General features: G+C 46.8%; 1 protein-coding gene across 1 annotated transcript in view; it reads right to left on the reverse strand.

The window, feature by feature from the left end:
* The window catches only part of LOC115123119 (translation initiation factor eIF2B subunit delta-like), a 43,333-nt gene that overhangs the window by 9,727 nt on the left and 7,918 nt on the right, over positions 1-25,688 (reverse strand). Inside the window, exons 5-13 of the mRNA XM_065026145.1 lie at positions 23,229-23,237; positions 22,702-22,775; positions 21,591-21,682; positions 15,443-15,557; positions 11,773-11,849; positions 9,677-9,779; positions 6,518-6,645; positions 3,739-3,916; positions 1,718-1,898 (exon numbers count right to left, since the gene is read on the reverse strand). Of these exons, the coding sequence (XP_064882217.1) occupies positions 1,718-1,898; positions 3,739-3,916; positions 6,518-6,645; positions 9,677-9,779; positions 11,773-11,849; positions 15,443-15,557; positions 21,591-21,682; positions 22,702-22,775; positions 23,229-23,237 (957 nt within the window). The remainder of the gene's footprint in view (positions 1-1,717; positions 1,899-3,738; positions 3,917-6,517; positions 6,646-9,676; positions 9,780-11,772; positions 11,850-15,442; positions 15,558-21,590; positions 21,683-22,701; positions 22,776-23,228; positions 23,238-25,688) is intronic.

The raw sequence follows: 25,688 nt of genomic DNA on the forward strand, positions 1-25,688 counted from the left end.
TGTCCTGCAGCCTAGCCAGGCATTCAAACTTCATCCTCTGTTCTGCAGCCCAACCAGGCATTCAAACTTCATCCGCTGTCCTGCAGCCCAGCCAGGCATTCAAACTTCATCCTCTGTTCTGCAGCCCAGGCATTCAAACTTCATCCGCTGTTCTGCAGCCCAGCCAGGCATTCAAACTTCATCCGCTGTCCTGCAGCCCAGCCAGGCATTCAAACTTCATCCTCTGTCCTGCAGCCCAGCCAGGCATTCAAACTTCATCCTCTGTCCTGCAGCCCAGCCAGGCCAAACAGTCCTGCAGCCCAGCATTCAAACTTCATCCTCTGTCCTGCAGCCCAGCCAGGCATTCAAACTTCATCCTCTGTCCTGCAGCCCAGCCAGGCATTCAAACTTCATCCTCTGTCCTGCAGCCCAGCCAGGCATTCAAACTTCATCCGCTGTCCTGCAGCCCAGCCCAGGCATTCAGAAAAGTAATCTTCCATGGATAAAATACTTATTTTCCCATCCTTCTTGCCTAACATTTGGTTTGGTACAGAAGGGGTTAATAATACACCCATCTGACCTGTGCAACGTGTTGCAGTTAGTTTTCCTTCTGCATCTCCACCGTGCCATGCATATGAACGAGACAGACAGCTTCTCTGAGCCAGGCCAATTCATTTATTAGGATCATTATAAAAATGGATATATCCAAAGAAATGGCAATAGAAACAAAAAGGTCAAACAAACTAAAAATGCACAGTTTGCTGTCAATGCAGCTGCTTGTTGTGATTGTGTGTTTAGCTTTAGATGGCTAGCTAACTTTAGCTAGCAAAGGAGAAGTAACGTTAGCCTAGCTATCCTCCATAAACATCTTATTGACCCGACAATCAATTGGTTGTTGCCTATTTGTACCTCTGCTATAAAGCTTACATGCCAACGATTTGTTTAGCATAGCAACGTGGAATGAACGACTGGGTCAAACCATCCCAATAGAATGAACGACTGGGTCAAACCATCCCAATAGAATGAACGACTGGGTCAAACCATCCCAATAGAATGAACGACTGGGTCAAACCATCCCAATAGAATGAACGACTGGGTCAAACCATCCCAATAGAATGAACGACTGGGTCAAACCATCCCAATAGAATGAACGACTGGGTCAAACCATCCCAATAGAATGAACGACTGGGTCAAACCATCCCAATAGAATGAACGACTGGGTCAAACCATCCCAATAGAATGAACGACTGGGTCAAACCATCCCAATAGAATGAACGACTGGGTCAAACCATCCCAATAGAATGAACGACTGGGTCAAACCATCCCAATAGAATGAACGACTGGGTCAAACCATCCCAATAGAATGAACGACTGGGTCAAACCATCCCAATAGAATGAACGACAGAACAAACAACTGGCTTTTACACAAACTATATCGTCTGGTGGAAGGATGAAATAAAACTAATTTACTCATTAAAAATGTTCATGTTTTTAAATGAAAACATATGGTTAATCTTTTTTTATTTTTTATAATTTGGCTAACTGTTTTATAAAAGCAACAAGGTGCTCGAACTCGGGAATTATTGTGTGATAAACAGTCCTTTTTAGAGGGAGTTTCCCGGACCTAGGCTCAGAGCAGCCCTCTGTCGGGAGTTATCACACCATAATCCTTAGGTTCTCATGCCTTACTTATTAAATAATAAACTCAAGAAGGCTAAATGAATGCTTGTCACCTTACCGAGCTCATTGGAGACAAAGGAGTCAGTCTGCACCCTCTCACAGAACTTGTATGTTTCACAGCAGACCAGAACTGGCACGTTGAACGTCCTGGCCACCAGAGCTATCTGAGATGTGCCCACACGAGACATCACATAGCCATTAGCCAGCAGGGCATGGGCACCCAGGAACACCTTCGACACCTGGGGGAAAGGGGCAAGTTTAATGATGGAATTTTTAGTTAAATTAGACCACTTATAAAACGGACACATGTGCTGTGGGGAGGTTAGTTAAAAGAACAAGGAAGAGTTAAACCAAAATAACATTGTAAGGAAAACCTTTCACTGGGATTTTGGATTATCTACAAGAGGTCCACGACGTGATAAATCAACAAGTGCATAAATTATAAAGTTCCACAGTGCAATGACACCTCCAGTCCTCTAGGAGGCAGTCAACTGTTTTGTGCCCACATTAGGTGGTAGGGCTGGCTACTGCCAGGGATGACACAATGTTATTGCGATACTTAGGTGCCGATACAATATTTACTGCGATTCTCACGATTCTACAGTGCCTCCAGAAAGAGACGGAATTCTAAACAGATTTAATAGATTTTGTAGCTCACCCATAATGACTGTGAAAACATGTTTAGAAAATGGTTGCAAATTTATTGAAAATGAAATACAGAAATATATCATTTACATAAGTATTCACACCCCATGGCTTCCATCTGGCCACTCTCCCATAATGCCCAGCTTGGTGAAATGCGGTAGAGACCGTTGTCCTTCTGGCAGGTTCTCCCATCTCAGCCAAGAAACTCTGTAGTTTTATCAGACTGGTCATTGGGTTCTTGGTCACCTCCCTGACCAAGGTCCTTCTTGCCCAGTTTGGTCAGACATCCAGCTCTAGTCTGGGTAGTTACATAATTTTTCCCATTTCCCAATGATGGAGACCACTGTGCTCTGGGAAACCTTATACACTGTAGAAATTGTTTCATATCCTTCCCCAGATATATGCCTCATCACAATTCTCTCGGATATCTACGGACAGTTCCTTGAACTTCATGATATAGTTTCTGCTCTGACCTGCACTGTCAACTGTGGGACCTTACATAGACAGGTGTTTCTTTCTAAATCATGTCCAAACAATTGAATTGGCCACAGGTGGACTCCAATCAAGTTGTAGTGACATCTCAAGGATGATCAAATGAAATTGTCAAGTGTCATAGCAAAGGGGTGGAAATGAAATATTTCTGTATTTAAGTTTTCACTTTTCCACTTATTTTCCACCATAATTTGCAAATAAATTCATTAAAAATCATTTTAATCATCATTTCCTAATTTTGTCTGTCATAGTTGAAGTGTACCTATGATGAAAATTACAGGCCTCTCTCATCTTTTTAAGTGGGAGAACTTCCACAATTGGTGGCTGACTAAATACTTTTTTGCCCCACTGTATGTATGAGGACTAGGTTACCTCAGGTAGTATGTATGAGGACTAGGTTACCTCAGGTAGTATGTATGAGGACTAGGTTACCTCAGGTAGTATGTATGAGGACTAGGTTACCTCAGGTAGTATGTATGAGGACTAGGTTACCTCAGGTAGTATGTATGAGGACTAGGTTACCTCAGGTAGTATGTATGAGGACTAGGTTACCTCAGGTAGTATGTATGAGGACTAGGTTACCTCAGGTAGTATGTATGAGGACTAGGTTACCTCGGGTAGTATGTATGAGGACTAGGTTACCTCGGGTAGTATGTATGAGGACTAGGTTACCTCGGGTAGTATGTATGAGGACTAGGTTACCTCGGGTAGTATGTATGAGGACTAGGTTACCTCGGGTAGTATGTATGAGGACTAGGTTACCTCGGGTAGTATGTATGAGGACTAGGTTACCTCGGGTAGTATGTATGAGGACTAGGTTACCTCAGGTAGTATGTATGAGGACTAGGTTACCTCAGGTAGTATGTATGAGGACTAGGTTACCTCAGGTAGTATGTATGAGGACTAGGTTACCTCAGGTAGTATGTATGAGGACTAGGTTACCTCAGGTAGTATGTATGAGAGCGCAGAAATGAGGACGTAGGTGCAGCTGATGCCTCTCTGTACGAGACGTCTCAGAGCCTCCCTTCCCTCCAGACGAGGCCGGCTGTCCACCACAATAACACGGAACTTCCTGCTCTTCTCAAACGCCTCGCACAGGATGTGGTTCACCAGGGACGAGCTACGGAAGGACAGGATAATGACATCAACAACTGATGAGTTCCTGACTGACCCCCTAGCCTGGTCCCAGATCTGCTAATAAGGGGGGCGAAGGGACGCAGGCCACAACCGACCTCTAACCCCTCAAACTCAACTCTGAACCTCGAAGCCAAGTCCACTGCATTTTACCCCCCACTGTTCCCCTCTAATCAAATCAAATTTATTTACAAAGCCCTTCGTACATCAGCTGATATCTCAAAGTGCTGTACAGAAACCCAGCCTAAAACCCCAAACAGCAAACAATGCAGGTGTAGAAGCACGGTGGCTAGGAAAAACTCCCTAGAAAGGCCAAAACCTAGGAAGAAACCTAGAGAGGAACCACGCTATGAGGGGTGGCCAGTCCTCTTCTGGCTGTGCCGGGTGGAGATTATAACAGAACATGGCCAAGATGTTCAAATGTTCATAAATGACCAGCATGGTCCAATAATAATAAGGCAGAACAGTTGAAACTGGAGCAGCAGCACGGCCAGCTGGACTGGGGACAGCAGGGACTGATTTAGACCTGGGAGACCAGGTGTGTGCATTTAATTATCAGGTAGATCAGAAAAGCAGCAGGCTCTGGACCTCGTAGGGTCAGAGTTGAGTACCCCTGTCCTATACTCTAAGGTGGTACTACTGTAGAGTTGAGTACCCCTGTCCTATACTCTAAGGTGGTACTACTGTAGAGTTGAGTACCCCTGTCCTATACTCTAAGGTGGTACTACTGTAGAGTTGAGTACCCCTGTCCTATACTCTAAGGTGGTACTACTGTAGAGTTGAGTACCCCTGTCCTATACTCTAAGGTGGTACTACTGTAGAGTTGAGTACCCCTGTCCTATACTCTAAGGTGGTACTACTGTAGAGTTGAGAGGATTGGATAGACTTTACAGGTGAGAGACAGGATGGGAGATCAGTTATGTATTGTATTGTAATGTAGTGAATTTGGGGTGTATCCCAACCGCGACTCAAACCCTGGTCTCTGTGACTGTCAGTACAACACTTATACATGAACACCTTGGAGCGGATTCCACTTAGTCATTAACACCATGTAGCGGTTTCTACTTAGTCATTAACACATTAACACCATGGAGTGGTTTCTACTTAGTCATTAACACCATGTAGCGGTTTCTACTTAGTCATTAACACCATGTAGCGGTTTCTACTTAGTCATTAACACCATGTAGTGGTTTCTACTTAGTCATTAACACCATGGAGTGGTTTCTACTTAGTCATTAACACCTTGGAGTGGTTTCTACTTAGTCATTAACACATTAACACCATGGAGTGGTTTCTACTTAGTCATTAACACCATGGAGTGGTTTCTACTTAGTCATTAACACCTTGGAACAGATTCCACTTAGTCATTAACACCTTGGAACAGATTCCACTTAGTCATTAACACCTTGGAACAGATTCCACTTAGTCATTAACACCTTGGAACAGATTCCACTTAGTCATTAACACCTTGGAACAGATTCCACTTAGTCATTAACACCTTGGAGTGGTTTCTACTTAGTCATTAACACCATGGAGTGGTTTCTACTTATTCATTAACACCTTGGAGTGGTTTCTACTTAGTCATTAACACCATGGAGTGGTTTCTACTTAGTCATTAACACCTTGGAGTGGTTTCTACTTAGTCATTAACACCATGGAGTGGTTTCTACTTAGTCATTAACACCATGGAGTGGTTTCTACTTAGTCATTAACACCTTGGAGTGGTTTCTACTTAGTCATTAACACCATGGAGTGGTTTCTACTTAGTCATTAACACCATGGAGTGGTTTCTACTTAGTCATTAACACCATGGAGTGGTTTCTACTTAGTCATTAACACATTAACACCATGGAGTGGTTTCTACTTAGTCATTAACACCTTGGAACAGATTCCACTTAGTCATTAACACCTTGGAGTGGTTTCTACTTAGTCATTAACACCATGGAGTGGTTTCTACTTAGTCATTAACACCTTGGAGTGGTTTCTACTTAGTCATTAACACCATGGAGTGGTTTCTACTTAGTCATTAACACATTAACACCATGTAGTGGTTTCTACTTAGTCATTAACACCATGTAGTGGTTTCTACTTAGTCATTAACACCTTGGAGTGGTTTCTACTTAGTCATTAACACCTTGGAGTGGTTTCTACTTAGTCATTAACACCATGGAGTGGTTTCTACTTAGTCATTAACACCATGTAGTGGTTTCTACTTAGTCATTAACACCATGGAGTGGTTTCTACTTAGTCATTAACACCTTGGAGTGGTTTCTACTTAGTCATTAACACCATGGAGTGGTTTCTACTTAGTCATTAACACCATGGAGTGGTTTCTACTTAGTCATTAACACATTAACACCATGGAGTGGTTTCTACTTAGTCATTAACACCTTGGAACAGATTCCACTTAGTCATTAACACATTGGAGCGGTTTCCCAGACACAGATTAAGAATAGGCCTGGACTGAAGCTATTTCAATGGACATTCTCAATTGACCGTGCTATTTAACTCGGCTTAAATCGGTGTCCAGGTGTCCGGCCCTAAGAGGCTCAGACCTCTTGATTAAAAGTCGTTATTGTTTTCTTACCATCCATAAACTAGAATGACATCTCCATCACTGATCTTCTCTATAGCGTATTTAGATATGGCCTTGGCTGCCAGAACTATCTTCTCCTCTATGTACTGGTCTATACACGTCAGCAGTTTGGTCTTCGCCTATGGAGGGGGAGAGAGACAAAATGACCATATGGGGGGAGAGACAAAATGACCACATGGGGGAGAGAGACAAAAATGACCATATGGGGAGACAAAATGACCATATGGGGGGACCATATGGGGGGAGAGAGACAAAATGACCACATGGGGGAGAGACAAAATGACCATATGGGGTGGGGGGAGACAAAATGACCATATGGGGGAGAGAGACAAAATGACCATATGGGGGAGGAGAGAGACAAAATGACCATGGGGGTTTCTAGAGAGACAAAATGACCATATGGGGGGGGAGTTTCTGACCATATGGGGGAGAGAGACAAAATGACCACATGGGGGAGAGAGACAAAATGACCATATGGGGGGACAAAATGACCATATGGGGGGAGGGAGACAAAATGACCACATGGGGGAGGGAGAGAGACAAAATTACCATATGGGGTGGGGGGAGACAAAATGACCATATGGGGTGGGGGGAGACAAAATGACCATATGGGGGGAGAGAGACAAAATGACCATATGGGGGGAGAGAGACAAAATGACCATATGGGGGAGAGAGACAAAATGACCATATGGGGGGGGCGAGAGACAAAATTACCATATGGGGGAGAGAGACAAATGACCACATGGGGGAGAGACAAAATGACCATATGGGGGAGAGAGACAAAATGACCATATGGAAGGAGAGAGACAAAATGACCATATGGGGGAGAGAGACAAAATGACCATATGGGGGGAGAGAGACAAAATGACCATATGGGGGGAGAGAGACAAAATGACCATATGGGGGAGAGACAAAATGACCATATGGAGGGAGAGAGACAAAATGACCATATGGAAGGGAGAGAGACAAAATGACCATATGGGGGAGAGACAAAATGACCATATGGGGTGGGGAGACAAAATGACCATATGGGGGGAGAGAGACAAAATGACCATATGGGGGGGAGAGGACAAAATGACCACATGGGGGGGGAGAGAGACAAAATGACCATATGGGGGGGGAGAGAGACAAAATGACCACATGGGGGAGAGAGACAAAATGACCACATGGGGGGAGAGAGACAAAATGACCATATGGGGGGAGACAAAATGACCATATGGGGGGGGACAAAATGACCATATGGGGGGGACAAAATGACCATATGGGGGGGAGAGACAAAATGACCACATGGGGGGAGAGAGACAAAATGACCATATGGGGGAGAGAGACAAAATGACCACATGGGGGGGGACAAAATGACCATATGGGGGGAGAGAGACAAAATGACCATATGGGGGGAGAGAGACAAAAATGACCATATGGGGGGAGAGAGACAAAATGACCATATGGGGGGAGAGAGACAAAATGACCATATGGGGGGGAGAGAGACAAAATGACCATATGGGGGGGAGGACAAAATGACCATATGGGGGGACAAAAATGACCATATGGGGGGAGAGAGACAAAATGACCACATGGGGGGGGAGAGAGACAAAATGACCATATGGGGGAGAGAGACAAAATGACCACATGGGGGGGACAAAATGACCATATGGGGGGGGAGAGAGACAAAATGACCATATGGGGGGAGAGAGACAAAATGACCATATGGGGGGGGGGGAGAGAGACAAAATGACCATATGGGGGGGAGAGAGACAAAATGACCATATGGGGGGGGGAGAGACAAAATGACCATATGGGGGGACAAAATGACCATATGGGGGGAGGAGACAAAATGACCACATGGGGGGGAGAGAGACAAAATGACCACATGGGGGGAGAGAGACAAAATTACCATATGGGGGGAGAGAGACAAAATGACCACATGGGGGGAGAGAGACAAAATGACCACATGGGGGAGAGAGACAAAATGACCACATGGGGGGAGAGAGACAAAATGACCACATGGGGGGAGAGAGACAAAATGACCACATGGGGGGGAGGAGAGACAAAATGACCACATGGGGGGAGGAGAGACAAAATGACCACATGGGGAGAGAGAGACAAAATGACCACATGGGGGGAGGAGAGACAAAATGACCATATGGGGGGGGAGAGACAAAATGACCACATGGGGGGAGAGAGACAAAATGACCATATGGGGGGAGAGAGACAAAATGACCATATGGGGGAGGAGAGACAAAATGACCATATGGAAGGGAGAGAGACAAAATGACCACATGGGGGAGAGAGAGACAAAATGACCACATGGGGGAGAGAGAGACAAAATGACCACATGGGGGGGGAGAGAGACAAAATTACCACATGGGGGAGAGAGACAAAATGACCACATGGGGGGGAGAGAGACAAAATGACCATATGGGGGGAGAGAGACAAAATGACCACATGGGGGGAGAGAGACAAAATGACCACATGGGGGGAGAGAGACAAAATGACCATAAGGGGGGGACAAAATGACCACATGGGGGGGGAGAGAGACAAAATGACCATATGGGGGGAGGAGAGACAAAATGACCACATGGGGAGAGAGACAAAATGACCACATGGGGGGAGAGAGACAAAATGACCACATGGGGGGTAGAGAGACAAAATGACCATATGGGGGAGAGAGACAAAATGACCATATGGGGGATAGAGACAAAATTACCACTGGGGAGGAGAGAGACAAAATGACCATATGGGGAGAGAGACAAAATGACCACATGGGGGGGGAGAGAGACAAAATGACCATATGGGGGGAGAGAGACAAAATGACCATATGGAGGGGAGAGAGACAAAATGACCATATGGGGGAGAGAGACAAAATGACCACATGGGGGGAGAGAGACAAAATGACCACATGGGGGGAGAGAGACAAAATGACCACATGGGGGGGGAGACAAAATGACCACATTGGGGGGGAGACAAAATGACCACATGGGGGGGGAGACAAAATGACCACATGGGGGGGGACAAAATGACCACATGGGGGGGGAGACAAAATGACCATATGGGGAGAGAGACAAAATGACCAGACGTATTATGGATATGATGAGTGAAACATCTTTCTGACCACAACCTGGCCACTGACACACTGTATTCTGAATGTACCTCCTCCTCTTTGCATTGACTTGGAATATTGGAGATTTCTTTCTTGATGTACTTGATTGCGTTGCCCATGCTCGCTGACAGAGGTCGACATTGATTGAGAAAGCTGCAACAACATCATGGTGGTACAAGCTCAACCCTGAGACATGATTCACAAGATGCTATTTCCACAGTAAGATGTGACATACAATGCATTCAGAAAGTATTCAGACACCTTGACTTTTTCCACATTGTTACGTTACAGCCTTATTCTAAAATGGATTAAATTGCCCCCCCCCACAATCTACACACAATACCCCATAATGACATCACAATACCCCATAATGACATCACAATACCCCATAATGACAAAGCAATACCCCCTTAATGACAAAGCAAAAACTTTATACATTTTTGCAAATGTATAAATAAATAAAATAACAAGTATTCAGACCCTTTACTCATTACTTTCTTGAAGCACCTTTGGCAGCGATTACAGCCTCCTGTCTCCTTGGGTATGACGCTACAAGCTTGGCACACCTGTATTTGGGGAGTTTCTATCATTCTTATCTGCAGATCCTCTCAAGCTCTGTCAGGTTGGATGGGGAGCGTCGCTGCACAGCTATTTTCAGGTTTCTCCAGAGATGTTGATTGGGTTCAAGTCCGGGTTCTGTCTGGGACACTCAAGGACATTCAGAGACTTGTCCCGAAACCACTCCTGTGTTGTCTTGGCTGTGTGCTTAGGGTCGTTGTCCTGTTTGAAGGTGAACCTTTACCCCAGTCTGAGGTTCTGAGTGTTCTGGTTTTCATCAAGGATCTCTCTGTACTTTGCTCCGTTCATCTTTCCATCGATTCTGACTAGTCTTCCAGACCCTGTCGCTGAAAAACATCACCACAGCATGATGCTGCCACCAACATGCTTCACCGTAGGGATGGTGCCAGGTTTCCTCCAGATGTGATGCTTGGCATTCAGGCCAAAATAGTTCAATCTTGGTTTCATCAGACCAGAGAATCTTGTTTCACTCAAGAGTCCTTTAGGTGCCTTATGGCAAACTCCATGTCATGTGCCTTTTACCGAGGAGCGGCTTCCGTCTGGCCACTCTACCATAAAGGCCTGATTGGTGGAGTGCTGCAGAGATGGGAGAACCTTCCAGAAGGACAACCATCTCCACAGAGGAACTCTAGAGCTCTGTCAGAGTGACCATTGGGTTCTTGGTCACCTCCCTGACCAAGGCCCTTCTCCCTCGATTGCTCAGTTCGGCATGGTGGAAAGTTCTAGAAAGTCTTGGTGGTTCCAAACTTCTTCTATTTAAGAATGATGGAGGCCACTGTGTTCTTGGGGATCTTCAATGTTGCAGAAATGTTTTGGTAGCCTTCCCCAGGTCTGTGCCTCGACACAATCCTGTCTCGGAGCTCTACGGACAATTCCTTCTACCTCATGGCTTGGTTTTTGCTCTGACATGCTGAGACTTTATATAGACAGGTGTGTGCCTTTCCAAAATCATGTCCAATCAATTGAATTTACCACAGGTGGACTCCAATCAAGTTGTAGAAACATTTCAAGGACGATCAATGGAAACAGGATGCACCTGAGCTCAATTTCGAGTCTCACAGTAAAGGGTCTGAATACTTATGTAAATAAGGTGTAAAAAGAAAAAATACTTATGTAAATAAGGTATCTGTTTTTTTTTATATTAGTAATACATTTGCCAAAAATTGATAAAAAAACATTTTCATATTGTCATTATGGGGTTGTGTGATGTCATTATGGGGTATTGTCATGTCATTATGGGGTTGTGTGATGTCATTATGGGGTTGTGTGATGTCATTATGGGGTATTGTCATGTCATTATGGGGTTGTGTGATGTCATTATGGGGTTGTGTGATGTCATTATGGGGTATTGTCATGTCATTATGGGGTTGTGTGATGTCATTATGGGGTATTGTCATGTCATTATGGGGTTGTGTGTGTAGATTGATGGGGGGGGGACAATTTAATCCATTTTAGAATAAGGCTGTAACATAACAAAATGTGGGAAAATGTTAAGGGGTCTGAATACTTTCCCGAATGCACTGTATAAACAGAGTATTTCACAGAATGTGTTATGAGGATCCTGTACCTGATATAGGGCTTCAGTTTGTTGACCAGATCCCTGGACAGCTCTTCATTGGGTGGAGTAGTGTAGTCCCTGATCACCTGTTGGAAGAGGTATAGTCGTATGGATTGTCGCAGGTATAGTCGCAGGTATAGTCGTAGGTATAGTCCCAGGTATAGTCGTAGGGTATAGTTGTAGGGTATAGTCGTAGGTATGGTCGTAGGTATAGTCGTAGGTATAGTCCCAGGTATAGTCGTAGGGTATAGTCGTATGTATAGTCGTAGGGTATAGTCATAGGTATAGTCGTAGGTATAGTTGTAGGTATAGTCCCAGGTATAGTCGTAGGGTATAGTCGTAGGGTATAGTCGTAGGTATAGTCGCAGGTATAGTCGCAGGTATAGTCGCAGGTATAGTCGCAGGTATAGTCGCAGGTATAGTCGTAGGTATAGTCGCAGGTATAGTCGCAGGTATAGTCGCAGGTATAGTCACAGGTATAGTCGCATGTATAGTCGTAGGGTATAGTCGTAGGTATAGTCGCAGGTATAGTCGCAGGTATAGTCGTAGGTATAGTCGCAGGTATAGTCGCAGGTATAGTCACAGGTATAGTCGCATGTATAGTCGTAGGGTATAGTCGTAGGGTATAGTCGCATGTATAGTTGTAGGGTATAGTCGTAGGTATAGTCGTAGGGTATAGTCGTAGGGTATAGTCGTAGGGTATAGTCGTAGGGTATAGTCGCATGTATAGTTGTAGGGTATAGTCGTAGGTATGGTCGTAGGTATAGTCGTAGGTATAGTCGTAGGTATAGTCGTAGGGTATAGTCGTAGGTGTAGTCGTAGGGTATAGTCGTAGGTATAGTTGTGGGGTATAGTCGTAGGGTATAGTCGTATGGATGGTCGTAGGTATAGTCGTAGGTGTAGTCGTAGGGTATAGTCGTAGGGTATAGTCGCAGGTATAGTCGCAGGTATAGTCGCAGGTATAGTCGTAGTCGTAGGTATAGTCGCAGGTATAGTCGCAGGTATAGTCGCATGTATAGTCGCAGGTATAGTCGTAGGGTATAGTCGTATGTATAGTCGCAGTTATAGTCGTAGGGTATAGTCGTATGTATAGTCGTAGGTATAGTCGCAGGTATAGTCGTAGGGTATAGTCGTAGGGTATAGTCGTAGGGTATAGTCGTATGTATAGTCGTAGTCGCAGGTATAGTCGTATGTATAGTCGCAGGTATAGTCGTATGTATAGTCGCAGGTATAGTCGTAGGGTATAGTCGTAGGTATAGTCGCAGGTATAGTCGTATGTATAGTCGCAGGTATAGTCGTATGTATAGTCGCAGGTATAGTCGTATGTATAGTCGCAGGTATAGTCGTATGTATAGTCGCAGGTATAGTCGTAGGGTATAGTCGTAGGTATAGTCGCAGGTATAGTCGTAGGGTATAGTCGTATGTATAGTCGTATGTATAGTCGCATGTAAGGTCGTAGTCGCAGGTATAGTCGTAGGGTATAGTCGTATGTATAGTCGCAGGTATAGTCGTAGGGTATAGTCGCAGGTATAGTCGTAGGCATAGTCGCAGGTATAGTCGTAGGTGTAGTCGTAGGGTATAGTCGTATGTATAGTCGCAGGTATAGTCGTATGTATAGTCGTAGGTATAGTCGTAGGGTATAGTCGTATGTATAGTCGTAGGGTATAGTCGCAGGTATAGTCGTAGGTATAGTCGCAGGTATAGTCGTAGGTATAGTCGTAGGTATAGTCGTAGGGTATAGTCGTAGGTGTAGTCGTAGGTATAGTCGTAGGGTATAGTCGTAGGGTATAGTCGTAGGGTATAGTCGTAGGGTATAGTCGTAGGGTATAGTCGCAGGTATAGTCGCAGGTATAGTCATAGTCGTAGTCGTAGGTATAGTCGTAGAGTATAGTCGTAGGTGTAGTCGTAGGTATAGTCGCAGGTATAGTAGTAGGGTATAGTCGTAGGTATAGTCGTAGTCGTAGGTATAGTCGTAGGGTATAGTCGTAGGTATAGTCGTAGGGTATAGTCGTATGGATGGTCGTAGGTATAGTCGTAGGTGTAGTCGTAGGGTATAGTCGTAGGGTATAGTCGCAGGTATAGTCGCAGGTATAGTCGCAGGTATAGTCGTAGTCGTAGGTATAGTCGCAGGTATAGTCGCAGGTATAGTCGCATGTATAGTCGCAGGTATAGTCGTAGGGTATAGTCGTATGTATAGTCGCAGTTATAGTCGTAGGGTATAGTCGTATGTATAGTCGTAGGTATAGTCGCAGGTATAGTCGTAGGGTATAGTCGTAGGGTATAGTCGTAGGTATAGTCGTAGGGTATAGTCGTAGGGTATAGTCGTAGGTATAGTCGTAGGGTATAGTCGTAGGTATAGTCGCAGGTATAGTCGTAGGTATAGTCGTGAGTCGTAGGTATAGTCGTAGGTATGGTCGTAGGTGTAGTCGTAGGTATAGTCGCAGGTATAGTCGTAGGGTATAGTCGTAGGTATAGTCGTAGTCGTAGGTATAGTCGTAGGGTATAGTCGTAGGGTATAGTCGCAGGTATAGTCGTAGGGTATAGTCGTAGGGTATAGTCGTAGTCGTAGGTATAGTCGTAGGGTATAGTCGTAGGTAGTCGTATGTATAGTCGTAGGGTATAGTCGCAGGTATAGTCGTAGGGTATAGTCGTAGGTATAGTCGTAGTCGTAGGTATAGTCGTAGGGTATAGTCGTATGTATAGTCGTAGGGTATAGTCGCAGGTATAGTCGTAGGTATAGTCGTAGGGTATAGTCGCAGGTATAGTCGTAGTCGTAGGGTATAGTCGCAGGTATAGTCGTAGGGTATAGTCGCAGGTATAGTCGTAGGTATAGTCGTAGGGTATAGTCCCAGGTATAGTCGTAGGTATAGTCGCAGGTATAGCCGCAGGTATAGTCGTAGGTGTAGTCGCAGGTGTAGTCGCAGGTGTAGTCGCAGGTGTAGTCGCAGGTGTAGTCGCAGGTGTAGTCGTAGGGTATAGTCGCAGGTATAGTCGCAGGTATAGTCGCAGGTATAGTCGTATACAATCACCCGTGTGCATACGTAGCACCAAAACAAAAAAAAGGCTGACATGTGGAATTGTTTTAAGATGGTCATACTATAGCTATTTGATTTAGAATTGTAGGACCCCCTTTGTTATAAAAAAAATATTAAGTATTGGATTTATATATTCAATCCTTTATTAAATATATATATATATATAACAATTATTTAATAAAATATTGAATTTGGCCTTTACCACCATACCATTCACATTCAGAAAAAGGCCAGTCCAAAAATGTTTTACCAAGGTGTTGAAGAGTCTGTCCTATATCTAGGAGATATACACATTGTACACATATTTAACCCCTTTGGGGGGGGGGGGCACAAAGCTAGAATCATAATTCCATTAGTTAAGAGAGAGAAGAAAAATATGGTCGTAATAGTGTGTAGGTGAAACCGGTCGGACACTACAGACGTTTTCGTGAGAAGACCGATTTTCGGGACGTCTCCTGGTCTGACGAACACCGCTTGAGATACATCCAATGCAACAAAATACAAAAATAAACAACCTCTAGCTGAAACAGACTCATTTTGATGTGGATTTGTTTGTTATGTAACTTAGATTTACTCACCGGCGCATCAATCGACTCTAGGGGGTTAACTAAGAGCAGGTCTGGGGGTGGTCAGTCATACTGTACCTGTTTGAAGGCATGGAGCAGGGCCACAGAGCGAGCGTTGGATCCCGCCACGATACCCTGGGAGTACTGCAGACCCAACCGCACGATGGAGGGGTGGATCACTGTGGAGGGAATGCTGACAGACAGAACCACACAATTACCCACCAGATCACAGACAGAACCAAACAATTACCCACCAGATCACAGACAGAACCAAACAATTACCCACCAGATCTCAGACAGAACCAAACAATTACCCACCAGATCTCAGACAGAACCAAACAATTACCCACCAGATCACAGACAGAACCAAACAATTACCCATCAGATCTAAGACAGAACCAAACAGTTACCCATCAGATCTCAGACAGAACCAAACAATTACCCACCAGATCTCAGACAGAACCAAACAATTACCCACCAGATCTCAGACAGAACCAAACAATTACCCACCAGATCTCAGACAGAACCAAACAATTACCCACCAGATCTCAGACAGAACCAAACAATTACCCACCAGATCACAGACAGAACCAAACAATTACCCACCAGATCTCAGACAGAACCAAACAATTACCCACCAGATCTCAGACAGAACCAAACAATTACCCATCAGATCTCAGACAGAACCAAACAATTACCCATCAGATCACAGACAGAACCAAACAATTACCCACCAGATCTCAGACAGAACCAAACAATTACCCACCAGATCACAGACAGATTAATAAACAATTACCCACCAGATCACAGACAGAACCAAACAATTACCCACCAGATCACAGACAGAACCAAACAATTACCCACCAGATCACAGACAGATTAATAAACAATTACCCACCAGATCACAGACAGAACCAAACAATTACCCACCAGATCTCAGACAGAACCAAACAATTACCCACCAGATCTCAGACAGAACCAAACAATTACCCACCAGATCTCAGACAGAACCAAACAATTACCCACCAGATCTCAGACAGAACCAAACAATTACCCATCAGATCACAGACAGAACCAAACAATTACCCACAAGATCTCAGACAGAACCAAACAATTACCCATCAGATCTCAGACAGAACCAAACAATTACCCATCAGATCACAGACAGAACCAAACAATTACCCACCAGATCTCAGACAGAACCAAACAATTACCCACCAGATCACAGACAGATTAATAAACAATTACCCACCAGATCACAGACAGAACCAAACAATTACCCACCAGATCACAGACAGAACCAAACAATTACCCATCAGATCACAGACAGATTAATAAACAATTACCCACCAGATCTCAGACAGAACCAAACAATTACCCACCAGATCACAGACAGAACCAAACAATTACCCACCAGATCTCAGACAGAACCAAACAATTACCCACCAGATCACAGACAGAACCAAACAATTACCCACCAGATCTCAGACAGAACCAAACAATTACCCACCAGATCTCAGACAGAACCAAACAATTACCCATCAGATCACAGACAGAACCAAACAATTACCCATCAGATCACAGACAGAACCAAACAATTACCCACAAGATCTCAGACAGAACCAAACAATTACCCATCAGATCTCAGACAGAACCAAACAATTACCCATCAGATCACAGACAGAACCAAACAATTACCCACCAGATCTCAGACAGAACCAAACAATTACCCACCAGATCACAGACAGATTAATAAACAATTACCCACCAGATCACAGACAGAACCAAACAATTACCCACCAGATCACAGACAGAACCAAACAATTACCCATCAGATCACAGACAGATTAATAAACAATTACCCACCAGATCTCAGACAGAACCAAACAATTACCCACCAGATCACAGACAGAACCAAACAATTACCCACCAGATCACAGACAGAACCAAACAATTACCCACCAGATCACAGACAGAACCAAACAATTACCCACCAGATCTCAGACAGAACCAAACAATTACCCACCAGATCACAGACAGAACCAAACAATTACCCACCAGATCTCAGACAGAACCAAACAATTACCCACCAGATCTCAGACAGAACCAAACAATTACCCATCAGATCACAGACAGAACCAAACAATTACCCACCAGATCTCAGACAGAACCAAACAATTACCCACCAGATCTCAGACAGAACCAAACAATTACCCACCAGATCACAGACAGAACCAAACAATTACCCACCAGATCACAGACAGAACCAAACAATTACCCACCAGATCTCAGACAGAACCAAACAATTACCCACCAGATCTCAGACAGAACCAAACAATTACCCACCAGATCTCAGACAGAACCAAACAATTACCCACCAGATCACAGACAGAACCAAACAATTACCCACCAGATCACAGACAGAACCAAACAATTACCCATCAGATCACAGACAGATTAATAAATTAATAAACAACCACTTGCCGAGACTTTTAGTTGAAAGGGTTAGACAATATGAGACGGATTTTACTCACTTAGTCCTACCTCAGGATTATATAGAAATTACAATACATGTTCATTTAGCTACAAGACAACCTTATCCATCAGGATAATTGTTTTTAAATAAAGAGGCAAAAACACGCTCATACTACAACCACGGTTATGGTCTGATATACCATTCCTGTCAGCCAAATCAGGGCTCGAAACCACCCAGTTTGAAATCACTTAAAAACAATCCCAGATCATTAAAACTAAGAGAGAACGGTTCAGGTGGGAACAGTGTCCCCGGGCAGAGCCATAGAAAACGCTCTCTAAATACCTCTGGTTGCACCAGTCGTAACTCTACGTCCGACAGGGGAAATTGTTCTCTACGACGGACCTAAAAATCCTCTCTGTTACAGCCAGCTGGGCAGAAACCCTTTCATGAGCCAACTCCGTTTCACGTTTCATGATATGCACAGAACATCTATATTTTCAAAAAAAAAGGGTGCGAGTTTCATGTTCGTATTTCACAACCTCCGCGGGGGCTTCGAGTTTCCTCAAAGTCAATAATCCACTTGATTCATTCCACATCGCTAAATGTGTCTGATCAGATATAAAAAATATAAAAAAATAGAGGAAAGGACACCTCCACTTATTTATTTGCCCAGTCAGAGATCAAATAACCAAATACTGTTTACAGACAAGACATTCTAGTGATACAAAAAAATGACAATGATTGACTATCGGAAGTCAAGGACATTCAGCCATGATATAGCCGATGCTACTACGCCAGTGAAGAGAGAAATAACCCACCTGTTATACCAGGCTAGCGTATGCTACATAACATGCTAGCTAAATGTTCTGATAACACTGTTAGATGAGCAAACTAGACTAAATATTATCGTCATGAACACGCAACTCGGCTAACATTTCCCCAGCTTTAATTGTGACCAAATATCCCAAACGAAGATTCAGTGAAAACACAAAATCGGACATCGATCGATTTGTCAAGATGAGTCCCCCCCCCCCCTTTTTTAATGCCCAACTGGTGCAGGTAGGTAGTTACCTGAGTACCTGGGTGAGGGGGGCTCTGGGTAGGGGAAGGTAGGTAGTTACCTGAGTAGCTGGGTGAGGGGGGTAGGGGCAGGTAGGTAGTTACCTGAGTAGCTGGGTGAGGGGGTAGGGGCAGGTAGGTAGTTACCTGAGTACCTGGGTGAGGGGGTAGGGGCAGGTAGGTAGTTACCTGAGTACCTGGGTGAGGGGGCTCTGGGTAGGGGCAGGTAGGTAGTTACCTGAGTAGCTGGATGAGGGGGTAGGGGCAGGCAGGTAGTTACCTGAGTACCTGGGTGAGGGGGGCTCTGGGTAGGGGCAGGTAGGTAGTTACCTGAGTAGCTGGGTGAGGGGGTAGGGGCAGGCAGGTAGTTACCTGAGTAGCTGGGTGAGGGGGTAGGGGCAGGTAGGTAGTTACCTGAGTAGCTGGGTGAGGGGGTAGGGGCAGGTAGGTAGTTACCTGAGTACCTGGGTGAGGGGGCAGGAGCAGGCAGGTAGTTACCTGAGTAGCTGGGTGAGGGGGCTCTGGGTAGGGGCAGGTAGGTAGTTACCTGAGTACCTGGGTGAGGGGGTAGGGGCAGGTAGGTAGTTACCTGAGTAGCTGGGTGAGGGGGTAGGGGCAGGTAGGTAGTTACCTGAGTAGCTGGGTGAGGGGGCTCTGGGTAGGGGCAGGTAGGTAGTTACCTGAGTAGCTGGGTGAGGGGGGGTAGGGGCAGGTAGGTAGTTACCTGAGTAGCTGGGTGAGGGGGTAGGGGCAGGTAGGTAGTTACCTGAGTAGCTGGGTGAGGGGGCTCTGGGTAGGGGCAGGTAGGTAGTTACCTGAGTACCTGGGTGAGGGGGTAGGGGCAGGTAGGTAGTTACCTGAGTAGCTGGGTGAGGGGGTAGGGGCAGGTAGGTAGTTACCTGAGTACCTGGGTGAGGGGGCTCTGGGTAGGGGCAGGTAGGTAGTTACCTGAGTAGCTGGGTGAGGGGGGGGGCAGGTAGGTAGTTACCTGAGTATCTGGGTGAGGGGGGTAGGGGCAGGTAGGTAGTTACCTGAGTACCTGGGTGAGGGGGTAGGTAGGTAGTTACCTGAGTAGCTGGGTGAGGGGGCTCTGGGTAGGGGCAGGTAGGTAGTTACCTGAGTACCTGGGTGAGGGGGTAGGGGCAGGTAGGTAGTTACCTGAGTACCTGGGTGAGGGGGCTCTGGGTAGGGGCAGGTAGGTAGTTACCTGAGTTGCTGGGTGAGGGGGCTCTGGGTAGGGGCAGGTAGGTAGTTACCTGAGTTGCTGGGTGAGGGGGCTCTGGTTAGGGGCAGGTAGGTAGTTACCTGAGTAGCTGGGTGAGGGGGCTCTGGGTAGGGGCAGGTAGGTAGTTACCTGAGTTGCTGGGTGAGGGGGCTCTGGGTAGGGGCAGGTAGGTAGTTACCTGAATAGCTGGGTGAGGGGGCTCTGGGTAGGGGCAGGTAGGTAGTTACCTGAGTAGCTGGGTGAGGAGGGTAGGGGCAGGTAGGTAGCTACCTGAGTAGCTGGGTGAGGGTAGGGGCAGGTAGGTAGTTACCTGAGTACCTGGGTGGGGGTAGGGGCAGGTAGGTAGTTACCTGAGTAGCTGGGTGAGGGGGTAGGGGCAGGTAGGTAGTTACCTGAGTACCTGGGTGAGGGGGTAGGGCAGGTAGGTAGTTACCTGAGTAGCTGGGTGAGGGGGGCTCTGGGTAGGGGCAGGTAGGTAGTTACCTGAGTAGCTGGGTGAGGGGGTAGGGGCAGGTAGGTGAGTTACCTGAGTAGCTGGGTGAGGGGGTAGGGGCAGGTAGGTAGTTACCTGAGTACCTGGGTGAGGGGGTAGGGGTAGGTAGGTAGTTACCTGAGTAGCTGGGTGAGGGGGCTCTGGGTAGGGGCAGGTAGGTAGTTACCTGAGTACCTGGGTGAGGGGGCTCTGGGTAGGGGCAGGTAGGTAGTTACCTGAGTAGCTGGGTGAGGGGGTAGGGGCAGGTAGGTAGTTACCTGAGTACCTGGGTGAGGGGGCTCTGGGTAGGGGCAGGTAGGTAGTTACCTGAGTTGCTGGGTGAGGGGGCTCTGGGTAGGGGCAGGTAGGTAGTTACCTGAGTTGCTGGGTGAGGGGGTATGGGCAGGTAGGCCCCTAGTTACCTGAGTAGCTGGGTGAGGGGCTCTGGGTAGGGGCAGGTAGGTAGTTACCTGAGTTGCTGGGTGAGGGGGCTCTGGGTAGGGGCAGGTAGGTAGTTACCTGAGTAGCTGGGTGAGGGGGTAGGGGCAGGTAGGTAGTTACCTGAGTAGCTGGGTGAGGGGGCTCTGGGTAGGGGCAGGTAGGTAGTTACCTGAGTAGCTGGGTGAGGGGGCTCTGGGTAGGGGCAGGTAGGTAGTTACCTGAGTAGCTGGGTGAGGGGTAGGGGCAGGTAGGTAGTTACCTGAGTAGCTGGGTGAGGGGGCTCTGGGTAGGGGCAGGTAGGTAGTTACCTGAGTAGCTGGGTGAGGGGCTCTGGGTAGGGGCAGGTAGGTAGTTACCTGAGTTGCTGGGTGAGGGGCTCTGGGTAGGGGCAGGTAGGTAGTTACCTGAGTAGCTGGGTGAGGGGGCTCTGGGTAGGGGCAGGTAGGTAGTTACCTGAGTAGCTGGGTGAGGGGGGCTCTGGGTAGGGGCAGGTAGGTAGTTACCTGAGTAGCTGGGTGAGGGGGGCTCTGGGTAGGGGCAGGTAGGTAGTTACCTGAGTTGCTGGGTGAGGGGTGCTTTGCGGCTATACTGGTGCAGGTGAGAGAACAGGCTGACTTTGTAGCCATAGTCGGATCGCAGTGGGATCTGAAATAAACACACACACACACGTTTAGTTCACCGTGATCCTCTTGGGTCAGAGGTCAAAGGTTCAAAGGTGGATGGGTGAGGTCAAGTCCAAACATACATAGATGACAACCCCCACAGCAACCAAGCATAACTCTGAGCAGTAGGCCGGCTCAACAACCACACCATATTCTGTGCTGTAGGCCAGCTCAACATGAGAGAAAAACTAGGAAATGCCTAGAAGAACATATAAATGCCTAATAGAACATATAAATGCCTAGTAGAACATATAATTGCCTAGTAGAACATATTAATGCCTAGTAGAACATATAAATGCCTAGTAGAACATATAAATGCCTAGTAGAACATATACATGCCTAAATGCCTAGTAGAACATATAAATGCCTAGTAGAAGATATAAATGCCTAGAACATATAAATGCCTAGTAGAACATATACATGACTAGTAGAACATATAAATGCCTAAATGCCTAGTAGAACATATAAATGCCTAGTAGAACATATAAATGCCTAGTAGAACATATTAATGCCTAGTAGAACATATTAATGCCTAGTAGAACATATTAATGCCCAGAGTCTCTGGTGGCACAGCTGGCGCTGCACAACAGAGCCCTTAACCACTGCGCCACCCGGGAGGCCCGACATGAACAGCCTTGAGCAAAACAAATCAACGGCACACAAAGCAAAGGCCAGACATTGACAGTTAATACCTTATTAGAGGCGCCGTGCGGTAGCGTCTGAAAGAAAATGTGAGGTACAGAATAGAAGCAATTGCGGTGAGACATGGAGGTAGGTTAGGTTAGTGATGTGAGGAGGTTTGCCTGGTTACCTGACAACTCCCTGTGTTTCTATCTAGGACTTCATCTTACCCATAATCCAAAGTTTCCCCTAATAATACAAGGGAACCACTCAGACGATCTACTGAGACGGCTAATCTCAGTGTTACTGGTAAATCAGTCAAGCAGTGCCTTGATGAAAACAGAGCAGCACATTGTGGAAGGACAATAACATGCCACAAACCTGTTGTCTCTCCAACTTCTTGGCCAGTCGTTTCACCACTGCCGGGTCGTCCACTTGGACATGCTCAGGAGTCTCTTCACCACTGACAGGGGACAGGAAGCCACAAATGATCGTTGAAAACATACTTAACTGCAACTGCAGCAATATGTAGAATACTACTGAGGCACCATGTATACTACTACTGAGGTACCATGTATACTACTACTGAGGCACCATGTATACTACTACTGAGGTACCATGTATACTACTACTGAGGTACCATGTATACTACTACTGAGGTACCATGTATACTACTACTGAGGCACCATGTAGAATACTACTGAGGCACCATGTATACTACTACTGAGGTACCATGTATACTACTACTGAGGCACCATGTATACTACTACTGAGGCACCATGTAGAATACTACTGAGGCACCATGTATACTACTACTGAGGTACCATGTATACTACTACTGAGGCACCATGTATACTACTACTGAGGCACCATGTATACTACTACTGAGGTACCATGTATACTACTACTGAATACTACTCCCTTGTCCTCGATTGATGAATTAAGGTCACCATTTGGTAAGGAACTCCCCTCACATTAGGCCCTCCGTGGAATGTGTAAGTGCCCCCTGGTCACAGCCTGGCCTGAACTAATGAACTGCCCCCTAGTCACAGCATGAACTAATGAACTGCCCCCTAGTCACAGCCTGAACTAATGAACTGCCCCCTAGTCACAGCCTGAACTAATGAACTGCCCCCTAGTCACAGCCTGGACTAATGAACTGCCCCCTAGTCACAGCCTGAACTAAAGAACTTCCCCCTAGTCACAGCCTGGACTAATGAACTACCCCCTAGTCACAGCCTGGCCTGAACTAATGAACTGCCCCCTAGTCACAGCCTGAACTAATGAACTGCCCCCTAGTCACAGCCTGAACTAATGAACTGCCCCTAGTCACAGCCTGAACTAATGAACTGCCCCCTAGTCACAGCCTGAACTAATGAACTGCCCCCTAGTCACAGCCTGAACTAATGAACTGCCCCTGGTCACAGCCTGAACTAATGAACTGCCCCTAGTCACAGCCTGGCCTGAACTAATGAACTGCCCCCTGGTCACAGCCTGGCCTGAACTAATGAACTGCCCCTAGTCACAGCCTGAACTAATGAACTGCCCCCTAGTCACTGCCTGGCCTAATGAACTGCCCCTAGTCACAGCCTGGCCTGAACTAATGAACTGCCCCCTGGTCACAGCCTGGCCTGAACTAATGAACTGCCCCTAGTCACAGCCTGGCCTGAACTAATGAACTGCCCCTAGTCACAGCCTGAACTAATGAACTGCCCCTAGTCACAGCCTGAACTAATGAACTGCCCCTAGTCACAGCCTGAACTAATGAACTGCCCCTGGACTAATGAACTGCCCCCTGGACACAGCCCCCTGGCCTGAACTAATGAACTGCCCCTAGTCACTGCCTGAACTAATGAACTGCCCCCTAGTCACTGCCTGAACTAATGAACTGCCCCCTAGTCACAGCCTGAACTAATGAACTGCCCCTGGTCACAGCCTGAACTAATGAACTGCCCCCTGGTCACAGCCTGAACTAATGAACTGCCCCCTGGTCACAGCCTGAACTAATGAACTGCCCCCTGGTCACAGCCTGAACTAATGAACTGCCCCCTAGTCACAGCCTGAACTAATGAACTACCCCCTAGTCACAGCCTGAACTAATGAACTAATGAACTGCCCCCTAGTCACAGCCTGGCCTGAACTAATGAACTGCCCCCTAGTCACAGCCTGGCCTGAACTAATGAACTGCCCCCTAGTCACAGCCTGAACTAATGAACTGCCCCCTAGTCACAGCCTGAACTAATGAACTGCCCCCTGGTCACAGCCTGAACTAATGAACTGCCCCCTGGTCACAGCCTGAACTAATGAACTGCCCCCTGGTCACAGCCTGAACTAATGAACTGCCCCCTGGTCACAACCTGAACTAATGAACTGCCCCCTGGTCACAGCCTGAACTAATGAACTGCCCCCTGGTCACAGCCTGGCCTGAACTAATGAACTGCCCCCTGGTCACAGCCTGAACTAATGAACTGCCCCCTAGTCGCAGCCTGGCCTGAACTAATGAACTGCCCCCTAGTCGCAGCCTGGCCTAATGAACTGCCCCCTGGTCGCAACCTGAACTAATGAACTGCCCCCTGGTCGCAGCCTGAACTAATGAACTGCCCCTGGTCACAACCTGAACTAATGAACTGCCCCTGGTCGCAGCCTGAACTAATGAACTGCCCCCTGGTCACAGCCTGAACTAATGAACTGCCCCCTGGTCGCAGCCTGAACTAATGAACTGCCCCCTGGTCGCAGCCTGACCTAATGAACTGCCCCCTGGTCGCAGCCTGGCCTGAACTAATGAACTGCCCCCTGGTCGCAGCCTGGCCTGAACTAATGAACTGCCCCTGGTCACAGCCTGGCCTGAACTAATGAACTGCCCCTGGTGGCAGCCTGGCCTGAACTAATGAACTGCCCCTGGTCGCAGCCTGGCCTGAACTAATGAACTGCCCCCTGGTCGCAGCCTGGCCTGAACTAATGAACTGCCCCCTGGTCGCAGCCTGGCCTGAACTAATGAACTGCCCCCTGGTCACAGCCTGAACTAATGAACTGCCCCCTGGTCACAGCCTGAACTAATGAACTGCCCCCTGGTCACAACCTGAACTAATGAACTGCCCCCTGGTCACAGCCTGAACTAATGAACTGCCCCCTAGTCACAGCCTGGCCTGAACTAATGAACTGCCCCCTGGTCACAGCCTGAACTAATGAACTGCCCCCTAGTCGCAGCCTGGCCTGAACTAATGAACTGCCCCCTAGTCGCAGCCTGGCCTAATGAACTGCCCCCTGGTCGCAACCTGAACTAATGAACTGCCCCCTGGTCGCAGCCTGAACTAATGAACTGCCCCCTGGTCGCAACCTGAACTAATGAACTGCCCCCTGGTCGCAGC

The sequence above is a fragment of the Oncorhynchus nerka genome, linkage group LG13 (genome assembly GCF_034236695.1).
Source record: "Oncorhynchus nerka isolate Pitt River linkage group LG13, Oner_Uvic_2.0, whole genome shotgun sequence".
Classification (NCBI taxonomy): domain Eukaryota; kingdom Metazoa; phylum Chordata; class Actinopteri; order Salmoniformes; family Salmonidae; genus Oncorhynchus; species Oncorhynchus nerka.